At 36.7% G+C, this 12819-nt stretch overlaps 1 protein-coding gene across 1 annotated transcript; it reads right to left on the reverse strand.

Annotated features, from left to right (window-relative positions):
• Positions 1–8954: 8954 nt before the first annotated feature.
• LOC138311825 (uncharacterized) lies at positions 8955–12144 on the reverse strand. The gene is given in 3 exon segments (XM_069253008.1): positions 8955–9615; positions 9617–11080; positions 11245–12144. Coding segments are annotated over 3 exon segments (2661 nt in total). The 3' UTR covers positions 8955–9318.
• Between the last annotated feature and the right edge of the window lie 675 nt (positions 12145–12819).

Consider the following 12819-nt stretch of genomic DNA (forward strand, 5'->3'; position numbering starts at 1 on the left):
ATTCCGATTGGTTTTTAGTTTCTGACGATTGTTTATAGCGCAGTGAATTTACTACATAATAGATACATGTAGTTGCGTATTTTTTTTAAACAATATTAAACAACAGAATATAGTTCTCTATTTTAAAATGCACTATGTGTTTTAAAGAAAGATATCATTACACATTACATAGTGGTACATTATGTAAGTTTCCCTGAATGAAGCTAGTATTATCAGCTCTTTTATATGGAAAAAAACATATGTTCACTGCAATTGACAGAATGATGGATAAACATATTGTTCAAGACCTCTAATACGGAGAAATACTAACTAGAATAAAAGATACAGTTAGATAAAACATAATTCGTCCATTTATCTCAGATTTATCTCAGATATCAGGCAAGGTTTTCCGTTCTGTTTATCTACTGTGTTATAACTGAGAAGACCGACCACAATGATACTATCTTTGGTAGTTTCTTGTCAACATGATCACTACATAATGTACTGAAAACATCATCCTTAACTAATGATGGGTTGTACATACATGTATCTACTAAAGCCCACTTCGAGCTTTGAAAACTATATCAACAACTAGGTACTATAATTTCAAGAGGGTTAAAAATTCAAGATCTTGGCGGCGCCTGGCTAGGAGGGTGGATTTTACATAAATAAATCCCATCCCCCATTTCCATTAGAATCATTTCGAATTGTCCTGTAGCCAAGTACAACACTTTAAAAGTTATGCTTTGATTTAACATCTAATATGGACTAAGCTGTGTTGTTGTAAGACAATTCAATTTCATCCCAGTTTTACAAATACAAGAAACTTTATTTGTGATCGAATTCGTGAAACAAATTACAAAAGCTTGTATTTCGACAGAACGTGTGAAATAAAACAGATAAATAAATATATAAACAAAACAATCAACAAATAAAACATGCCGTATTGCAAAGATTAATAAGAATATCAAGATAACTGATAATGAGACCTACAGTACCTATATATGTTAAACATAGCTTTATGGGGAACCACCATGAGGAAGACAATCGATGGCCTCAGAGAAATCCATAATAATGGACAAGCATAGCCCATGCGACACCGACAACGGGCAAACCAGTCGTCCCTCTCCCTTTGTGCTGATCGCTAGTTAGGGGCAGAAACTACCACCTCTCGGCCAAGGACTGAACACAGTCTACCTCACAAGGGCGAGCGTTAATCTAAAAGCAAAATGGGAGACGGCGTCAAGGGAGACGTTAGGAAGAAGAAAATCAGATAGGAAAAAAGAACATTAATAATATCCTTAATTCAGTTGCCATTAACAAAACCACGAAATGGAACAGCAGGTACAATTCCAACTCCCTAACTGTATAACAGAGTTGGTCGACTGGTTTGACCGATGTCGGTATAATGTGAATGTGTTGGGTGTTACTCGGTGACTTTGGCTGCACGATTCAGTGATATATTACTATGAAAAGGGCAAGGGTACCACTTTTGCATAGTCACAAAATCAAAGAGACGTAACACAAATATACCGCAGCTTCAGATCATACAAACAATAACACACGCAACTCACTGTATACAGGAAAGGTCGTTCTTAAAGGCCCGCTACCTTTTCGGAGCAAAATATAAAGTTTCTTATAAAAACATTTATAACATCAGAAAACACATGCCGATGCCCTAAGATTAGATTACAACACCAAACATATGCAAGATGTCCTGCGTAATATATGGAAAAGTGGAGAGTCATTTCGGTGTTTTGTCGTCTGGCGAAGTGAAGTCAACTACTGCGCAGTATTTAGGACGACGGCGGGAAACATAAGACGACTCGCGTTATGAAAATTAACATCTTATTTATTCTTATTAGATTGTTCAGAAAGTGGTGATAAACGAATTATTAACGGTAAGTTAAAAGGACAATTCACTCAGGCTAATTCTTTTACATAAGCAAGAAGCAAAATATGGCATAAATTTATTGTTCTACATTTCTTATGAAACATATAACATAAAATATTGACAAATTCCACGTCATTGTTTAGTATTTTAATTGATATCGTTGAAATATCAAATCGTTGATCAATACGATTAAGCAGGCACAATATGGACGCTGTACCCATACCCGAGCCAAAGTCACGCAAATTAAACAAATAAACTACATAACTACTGAGAAGGTGATAAAATGATTTTTAGGCAAGACAATTCACTTAATAAGGTAAACACACTACTCTCAGAGCGATTTGAGCAGTTCTAGACAAAAGTTGCATTACTCTACGAGCAGGGGACAGGGTTCGGCATACAAGAAGTTCGACCACAATGTGTAATGGCGGACAGCGAGCGAGTTTGAACATCTACACACATGTCACAACCATGGGCTTTTCAGGCATATTACAGTAAAACCGACTGATCTAAGTTCCATTAGAACTGGATTTTTCCCGATATATGTACAAATTTTAATGTTCTCTTAGACTGAATTGTCCCTTTAATTACTTTTGCGACACTACAAAATTACCGATTTCGTTTTACATTCCCATTTTCAAAATCAAAACCGTTTCGGAAAAGAAGTGGGCCTTTAAATGACCTTATACAATTTATGCCCTCTGTGGAAAGATAAATTTAGAATTATTTCCATGGAAAGGGTTTATTTCTCTCCCATCGTTCGATTCTGGTGAAATATCTAACTTCATCAATATCTTGTGATCATTTTTAATCCAATCAAAACATTATAAATTAAAGTGTCATTATAATGTGATGTTGGATGTTCCGAGTCTCTGTCGGCATGCCTCGGTCAGCTATCAGGCTACAAAAAGTGCAAAAATGTAACTAAGTTTTAAAAAGGGACACAGTATGACCATACTGCTGTGTCCCAAAACACAGCATGACCATACTGCTGTGTCCCAAAACACAGCATGACCATACTGCTGTGTCCCAAAATACAGCATGACCATACTGCTGTGTCTCAAAACACAGCATGACCATACTGCTGTGTCCCAAAACACAGCATGACCATACTGCTGTGTCCCAAAACACACGCAGACGTTGAAGGTGCTACACCGCTGACGAATTGGATTTGTTTCCCTATGGAAAACAGGATTAGACAAATTATTGTTTTTCTTCAGTTACAAAAGTTACTTACTTTACGCAATTACCACCATTGAAGGTTCGACCTTCTTATTTCACTTCCACATAAAGAATATTAAAAATGATTAATTGCGTCGTAATATAATCCATAGTACTATGCCCTTTATAGAATTAAATACTTATTGACTGAAAGACTGATGAGGAATTGTCCATTTCATCCCAAATTCAACAAATTTGGAATACGGCGGACAGTACCCTTCCAGATGTGATCCGGGACTCTGTGTCCATATATGGTAAAAACTACTCCATTCAGTTGAATCAGCTATACATTTTTATTGCGGTTTAAATTTTCAAATGAGTATGGCTTAGAACAATATCATTGACATATCCTTACAAACCGTCTAATAAGCATTGAACTGCTTTCAGTTGGCATTCATGAGCAATATGAATGCAAACATGCAAAGGTAAATTTAATGAAGCGCGCTGTCCGTGAAGAGGGCAAAAGCAAGAAGCTGTAGTCTCATTAGCCGGCGTTCTCATACCGAGGAAGGATGAGGAAGGATCTTTTCATGAGTGAGCCTTAAGTCAAATCTGAGATACTGAACGACTGTGGGGATCTGATATCAGTCTCGGAACTTGAGCACTATCATCTGTCAACCAATAGTGACCAAGCTTTTATATTGGTCGTCATCGGGAGTACATGTTAGCGACAGGTTCATATTAGATGAATTATCATGGTTCACCTCAATCATACTAACTCGATTGTTTCATACCTCGACACAATCCGGGATGGCGATCAAAAGAAATCTCATATTACTCCATCTTTAAAGCCCCGTTATGTTTTGGGGTGAAAAAAATATTTACGAGGTATTCTTAACTATGCAAATCAACCCGTTCTATTTTAAGAATTCTTTACTAATTGATAATTGCGTAATTATCTTCATTGGAAAGAAACCAAATGAAGAACCTTTCATAAGGGATGTTAATATATATTTTCGCAAAGTTTGGTGAAAGCATAATGGGACTTTAAGAAAGGAGACAAGACTAAGACAAGAATTATCAACCAGTTTCACTAATATCCATCCAAGCTGGTGGTCACATCATTCACTACAATCTCATGGACCATCTACAACATCTTGACTTCCTGTTAGACTACCAGCGTGGATTCAGCATGGAAGATCGTGCGATAACCGACTATTCCTGACCGTTGTGAATTGCCGAGTATCGTCAAAGGTAACCAAGTTGACGCAATCCTCTTTGGCTTCACGAAGGCTTTCGGCAAAGTCGCACACCAGAGTCTTCTGCGTAAATACTACTACATGTACGATAAAACCCTAGAAAAAAACCTCTCGAGTGGATTAGACATTTATTGACAGGCAAGAACAATGCAGTCCTTGGGAGCAGAAGTCAACAACAGTCGCAGCAACACTAGGAGTTCTTTAAGGACCGCTGTCACTGTTCTACCCTTGGTCTTTATCAAAGACAGACCTTCATGCGTAACCTTGATCTACTCTGCGTCTGTTCGTGGACGGCTGATTTGCTATATAAAACAATTTATACTATCAACGATGCAGCACAGCACAGCTTTGATAATCTTGAGTCTACGACGGTATGCTTCAATCATGAGACATCACTTTATAATCAACCTGATTCAAATACAGATCCTTATAATCACTGCGTTTAAGAGGATCTGATGACATCCCATTATGAGTCACGTCCAGATGACCTTTGGAAATGGCCAATCAAATTGGCACTGCCAGAATCTTGACTGTAGACGAAATAGTTTGAAAAAGCTGTCTGGGTTATTTTCGTGTACGTAGTCATCTCGCCCAAAGAGCACAACAAAGCTAATTGCATATATATACTGGGGCGAAATGGTGTTATCAATTGAGGTAGAAATTACACGTGGTACAATGATAATCCGAACATGACCCTTTATGAGATGTTCTCAGATCCTCTATTAAACGGAGTGGTTATAAGGATCTGTGTTTTAATCAGATTGCTTTAAAGGGGGGCAAAAATTCCGCTATTACAAGGAGACAACACATTTAACACGAATCTACTGCCTCACAATATAAAGAAAACACACGTCATAGGACCATGTTTCATACAAAATAGATATACAGACACACATACCGCAACATATTGCACTCGTGTATACGTATGGGAGCCCATCATTGAAAACCTAACTAATCGAACTAAACATGGGGTGTTTGGAGTGCAGGAATGAGCAGGTATACATAATTGTAGTTTGGTCTTTTGGTGTATATCAAAAGTTGTACAGTACACTGTACATATGGTTGACTGTACATGTGGCTCACGAAATCTTCAAATAAAAATCTCTGCTCGTCTGTGATAATTAACGCTTGGAGTATCGATCGAGGATGTACATGTATCTCCCTTGGACTGTGTCATAGTAAAGTTATAACTTAAAGGATTTGTGCAGTCAAAAATGATAATTTCAGTTTATGCTGGAAATAGCTTTATTAGTACGTGTAGAAATTTAAACCTCTCCGTGCCGCGCCCGACCGGAATAACCTAGGCCTGTAAGCCGGACCACCCGATTATGCATATATTCTAGCTCTAAACCGTCATGATAGTCCGTGGCTTATATAGCTTACTATAACTGATGTGCTATAACTTATATCGAAGGTCACAAGAAAAGCCGAACGATTTTTATGGTTACTTTTGAGTGAAGTTAATCGTACAATAACTTTGGCTCGAATGTAAATAACTAAAAGAGTGAAATTCGAAGTTTCAAATACACTAATTTGTGCTCTAATAGCAGGTATCTTCGTGTAATTATGAAAGAAAATCTGCACAGAAATACAAGTTTCGGTTTTTTGTTTTTGGTTTTGTTTTTTTTTTGTCGAGGTGTTCAGCAAAAGTTCAGATGAAAAAGCCTGACCAATCACCAGCCTTTGTAGATTTACAGAGTACGGCGCTCATAGCTTATTATTAGTACAATATCGCCAGTATTCGATTCTTTTCTGTAATGCATGTCGAATGAAACTATCTGCTCATGATCACCTGTTGTCTCATACAGAGACTTCGATTTTGTCCTGACATAGTCAGGGGTGGATTATGGCACTGCCTATATTTTGATTTTTAATACATAATAGCTTAAGTTAAAAAAGTTATTTAGCTTAAGTTATTAAAAGCCGTTTGATATTTTAGCTTAAGCTAAAAAGATTTCAACTTAAAAGGCTTTAAAATTTTAAAATTTTTTTTTGCATTATCACTTTTTTTCACTTAAGTCAAAAAAATCTTTTTGACTTAAGTTGAAATCTTTTTGACTTAAGCTGAAAAAAGTGATAATGCAAATAAACCTTATTCAACTTCAGCTAAAAAAAAATCCGGTTGTAGATAAGTATATGTATTTCCAATATTCCACTGCCATCCCCTTCATTTATAATGGGTTAGGCTAGTCCCGACAAGCTTGAACAGCCATATTGCATAAAACAAAATGGCCGACGACGTACCATCTGCAATTCAGATTAATATTTGAACGGTATCAAATCAACTACTTCAAGGTAACCACAACAAGAAATGTTTTCTGCCTAGAAGACATTGTAAATATGGCGCCTTCCATTATTTTTCAAGATATCCATCTTGCTAGTAAGAAAATAAAGGTGCTGGATTTGAATAATGTCTTATAAATAATTTTTCGTTAAAAAAACCTGGTGTATATTAAATAATCTTTTCAGCTTAAGTAAAAAAAACTTTTCAGCTTAAGTTAAATAAACTTTTCAGCTTAAGTTAAAAAACTTTTCTACTTAAGTTAAAAAAAAAACTTTTCAGCTTAAGTTAAAAAAACTTTTCTGCTTAAGTTGAAAAACTTTTCTACTTAAGTTAAAAAAACTTTTCAGCTTAAGTTAAAAAAACTTTTCAGCTTAAGTTAAAAAACTTTTCTACTTAAGTTAAAAAAACTTTTCAGCTTAAGTTAAAATCTTTTCAGCTTAAGTTAAAAAACGTTTCTACTTAAGTTAAAAAAACTTTTCAGCTTAAGTTAAAAAACTTTTCTACTTAAGTTAAAAAAAAACTTTTCAGCTTAAGTTCAAAAACTTTTCTACCTAAGTTAAAAAAAACTTTTCAGCTTAAGTTAAAAAAACTTTTCTGCTTAAGTTGAAAAAAAACTTTTCAGCTGAAGTTAAAAAACTTTTCTACTTAAGTTAAAAAAAAAAATTTCAGCTTAAGTTAAAAAACTTTTCTACTTAAGTTAAAAAAACTTTTCAGCTTAAGTTAAAATCTTTTCAGCTTAAGTTCAAAAACGTTTCTACTTAAGTTAAAAAAACTTTTCAGCTTAAGTTAAAAAACTTTTCTGCTTAAGTTAAAAAAAAACTTTTCAGCTTAAGTTAAAAAACTTTTCTACTTCAGTTAAAAAAAACCTTTTCAGCTTAAGTTAAAAAACTTTTCTACTTAAGTTAAAAAAACTTTTCAGCTTAAGTTAAAATCTTTTCAGCTTAAGTTAAAAAACTTTTCTACTTAAGTTAAAAAAACTTTTCAGCTTAAGTTAAAAAAAACCTTTTCTACTTAAGTTAAAAAAAAAACTTTTCAGTGATTAATTGTAGCTGGTCTAATATGACTTTTTAACAAATGCAATTTTTTAGATGAGCAACAGGAGAATGTGCTAAATGAACATTTAACTTATCAATTAACAGAAAAATGCAACGTGCAATTGGTATTCGGCATATAAATATTGGGAGCCGCCATCTTGTTAGGCAGTTGTCATCGCATGCAAAGCAGTTTCGAAACGGCGACTGTGATTGGCTGTTATGTATGGAGTGTTTTCATTGAATGAGTATATTGGACTAGTCCAAAGGCGATTTCACGGTTGACTTCACATTTTTTGCATGATCACAATTTCGATGGAAGTGCGATCGATATGTTTTTACACTTAAGTTAAAATAAGTGTTATGCAAAAATGAGAAATCTAACTTAAGACAAATTCTTTTTGCATTATCATAGTGCAACTATCTTTTCAACTTAAGTTAGAAAAGAGTATTTTGCATTATCACGTTATTTAACTTAAGTTCAAAAGTTTTTAGCTTAAGCTAAAAAGATTTCAGCTTAAGCTGAAAAGATTTCCACTTAAGTTAGAAAGATTTCAACTTAAGTAAAAAAAACTTTGATTATGTAAGTTTTTTTAACTTAAGCTGAAATCTTTTTAGCTTAAGCTAAAATCTTTTTAACTTAAGCTAAATAACTTTTTAACTTAAGCTATTATGTATTAAATATCAAAACGGCTTGCCATAGCTAGGGAAAAATATGTAATTGCAATCAGTACCAATTTAACAATAATATTAAGCTTACTAAATACAAGATTGTATAACACTGGTATTATAATAACCTATCATGCACATGAAGCAGCAGAACAAACAAATTGCTGTACTGTTTTGAGTTTTGCACTAAAATCAGGTTCTATATACCGATGCACTGCGTCGCTCGACCACATACCAATGTTTTTAATCATGTCAAGGGGGATCCCCATTTTAGCAAGCCAGGAAGCCCCACCCCTACGAAAGGAATGACCCTTGATATTGGACGGGTCTATTCCTGCTAAGGTGAGGCAGGTATGCAACTTATCACGAAAGTTTTTATAAGTCAAAGCAGATCCATCCAATTGCTGAAACAATGGGCCCAAAGGGTCTGCAGATATGGACTTGGCCAGAAGCATTTGAAGAGCTTTGGCTGGACACAAATCACTGTCTGCTGAAAGTTTTGGTAAGAAAACCTCTGCTACTCTTTCCCTGTATTGTATCGTTTTGGACCATCTAAGTTGCAAAATATAACCCCAAACATGCTAGTAAATCTAGTCTACGTAGATCACGGTGCGGATTAAAACGAGAATGTACCACAATATTTCCTGGTCTCAGAAACCCAAAAAAAAAGCTGTCAAACATGCGCACCAAAATGAAATGTCTCCAAGATCCTTCCAGTTGAGTGAGGATCTTATTCTAAACAAAAGTTGAGGTGTAATAGCATCCACTGGGGTCTGACTTAATCCCAAAACCCTTTTTGCACCCATTAACACCTGGTGCAAATGGTAATCTCCTGGAATCGGATTCGAAAATCCTGAAACACGATGAATGTGCGATATGATGTTCATATATTGGCGAATGGTATGATATTTCAACTGTTTCACTGTTATTAGGTAAGCCACCTGAAGCACATCTGATGATGCTGGCACTGGATTATACTTGTACCTGTCACAAAAAGCTGTGTAGCATCTCCAGTGTGTGGAATAAGTTCTACTGGTGGAATCAGCCCACGCCTTGCTTTTTAGTAGCTCTGCTGTTTCCATAAGCACAGTCTCTGACATACCACCTATTGATGAAAAAGTTTTGTGACATGTGAGTTGTCAGTTCATGAACATTAAATTGATCAAGTTGTAAAGATGGTAACAACTGGTATAGTAAGCTAAGTTTTCCATTTTCGTGAAGTCTAGAACACGTGTCTGCAATGACATTTTGGACTCCAGGAAAATACACACATTTCAATGTAAAGTTATAACATGCGCAAAACCAAAATAAAATTCGCAATATAAACATACAGAGTTTCATTTCGAGAGGATCCTTTGTTAATCCATGACGCCGCCGTTTTATTGTCAGTATATATAACAACATGTTGATTTTTAAGCAAATGACACCAGCGACAGATAGCAAGATATATGGCAACTAGTCCTTTGATATTTATGTGTTCTCTGTAGATAGGGGGCATGTCTAGCTCCCAGTTAACATAGTAATAGTCTCCATTGTAGTATGCGCCTGCACCTTTATCACATGCGTCTGATTGAAGGGAGGTAACTGGCTTTGAATTCAGGATTTGCTGTGTCCCATTGAAAAAGTGTAGAAAAGACAACCACCACTCCAAATCCTTAAAAAATCCTGGAGACAGAAGGGCTTTATGATGAGTATCAGCCATTGCGTTTTTCATACTAATAATACGACGGAGAAAAGTTCGGCCACCACATATTACCTGAGCTGCCCAGCTTAATTTTCCACATAGAGTTTCTAATTGTTTTTTACTAGCACGCTTTTTCGATACATACGATTGTAACAGACAAGCAAAATGATTTAGCTTATCCTGCGGTAATGAAAATGTCATGGTTTCACTGTCGATGACTATTCCCAGAAAAAGAATCCGCGTGGTTGGTCCTTCTACTTTTGACCAGTTTATAGAAAAACCGAGTTTACGTAATACTCTGATGAGGGTGTTTAAGGCCTGAAGGCATCTGTCAAATGAATGTTCCATGATCAGAAAGTCATCAAGGTAAGATATTACCCTGAAGCCATATTTACTTTTTAATATACGGCATACTGCGCTACTAAGGCGCTGGAATATCTGTGGACTTTTCGAAACGCCAAAGGGAAGTCTACAGTCATACATATAAGTGGGTTGGGTTTCACCAGAGAAAGTCCATTTTAACCCTGTAGCTGTGTAGTTGGATGGATGAATTGGAACAGATCTATACGCGTTACTAAGGTCTACTTTAGCCATATAACACCCCGGGGTGATATGCTTCGTGGCCTCCCGTAAATCCATATACTCGCATGAACAATCCGATAAAATGTGGTCATTTAGTGATAATTTAGATGGTCTACTGGCATCATGAATTAGGCGTACTTTAGAAGATGACTTTGGGATGGCCCCTAAAGCACTAATAATAGTCGGTTTTGACGCAGTCACTTTATAGTTGCCATGTAAGAGTTCATGTTTAATCTGCTTTTCAACTAAATCGAAGTATTTTGTGCAGGATGAATAATTGTCTGCCTCTACTGTGGAAATTGACTCTAGATTTGATTCTAGTAATTTAAATCCATGTTTCACACCTTCCAAAATGTAGTCACGGTCGAAATCATCCTCATCTAAAAGCCTAGACCACTCTTCAATACGTAGGGGCCCTCTAATATCCCCAGGGGTATTGTCCGTAACTGGGCCCGGGCCCAAATCTACTTTTTTGAATCCATGGAATGAGTACCTGTAGGGTGTATTGTTGCAGGATGGTCCCTCAAAAAACACAAACTACAATTATGCGCCATTCTACAATTTGTTAGCGATCTGTCGCACGATTCCACGTTGAAACGACGACAAATCTCCTTTCAATTCGGAAGGAACGGGCCTTTTCTGCGTTTACTATTAGTGGGCGTAGAAAAAACATCTGAACTGCCTTTGGTTGTTTTCAATACCAATTGGAAATCTTGTATGTCCCTTCGAGACGATGACCACTTAAAACCTTCTTTCTTCTGAGCCTCGCGATATTCTTTGTCGTATGCTAATACACTTACTCGTTGGTATCTATGAAAGTAACGCAGGGTGTTTTGAGTGTACTTTAGGTAATCAAGCATGCCTGCATTATCTATCTCCTTGGAGTCAAGCATGTGCAATAATATTGCAATACAACCATATCCCCATTGCTCAACCGAGATATTTTGTATGTCTGGTTTTACTTTTTTGCTGACCTTCACATTGCCTTCGGTGCTAATTGTTATGGTATCACTATTCTCAGATTTCATAGTGGGGTCTTCCCAAATGAAGTCGGTGATTTTATACGGCGATGACTTTTTACTAGGTTGTGTGTCTCTGAATAATAATTGTCGCATAATGTTCACGAAATCATTCTCACCTTGGTTTTTGTGTATTGTGTCTCCCTCTACCTGGTGGCTAGCTTTCACTGAATGAGCTCGAGGTTGTACCACGTGGAATCCATCGGGCCTATGTCCATGATCATCACCAGTCTCATTTAGGGAAAGTTGGTGTGATTGATAACCCGCAATTCTTTCTGCTATTTCTTTCCGCATTTTGAGTTTTTCTTCCTCCATTTTTAGCGCCCGGAGTTCAGAGGCCATCGTGGCCATTTCAAGGTCATGTTGAGGGGGGTCCACGTGGGATGTTATTGATCTTGAATTAATTGCTTTTTTACCCACAGGTCGTGGTAAAAGTCTATTTTGATTCGGAGTAGACCTCGTTGATTCTTCAATTTCAAGTTCATCGCGCTGCCCTTGTGGTGGGGCCACGTGCGCTTCGGGTTCACCTGAGAAGTCCGCCTCGGACTCTTCATCCGAAAGAATATTCTGGTTATCTGCCATTTAATATGTCTGGCTCAAGAACAGATTTGGGAGGACCAAGTGTTCTAGCTAGTTTTTGTAACCTTTTAGGCCGATCTTCCATCGTTGTGGTCTTTGCAAAGAATCACCCATGCCGGCATTGCAACTTGCCTATCACTGCAATTAATTAACTCCTAACAGAGAAGAGCTATGCAAGGGGAGATAACCCCTGTCCTACAATAGCATGTAGGATATATATGCGTTATACATGCATTTATTTTGTACCATCATACAAAACTTAAGTTTTAAAATTATCACATTAATTAACAAGTTAAAGAGCATCTAGTTTTCTACACTGGTTTGCATGTTCTTAATATGTATATATTTAGACTAAAACAAAGTATGGACAACGGAAATATATAATAAGAGTGTTAAATAAATACCATTCGCCGGTCATCGCTTCAGACTCTGCAGCCATCTTGTTGCTGAAAATAGCCTCTTTTAGGGCAAGGTCAAACGCGCCGTTTGATTGGTCGCGCACGCCGTCCCATATCATATATAGATGACAACGTTGTGAGGGCTATACAATGCTTAGTTTCAGAGAAGAAGCCGTTTAAAGGAAATAGCCAATTTGACCCCTAATGGCCCCACCCCACAGGCCCCTGGGGGGTCAGCCACATCATTTGTACAGTTTTGAATCCCTACCCTATAAGGATG

This window comes from Argopecten irradians, unplaced genomic scaffold (assembly GCF_041381155.1).
Source record: "Argopecten irradians isolate NY unplaced genomic scaffold, Ai_NY scaffold_0130, whole genome shotgun sequence".
Lineage (NCBI taxonomy): Eukaryota > Metazoa > Mollusca > Bivalvia > Pectinida > Pectinidae > Argopecten > Argopecten irradians.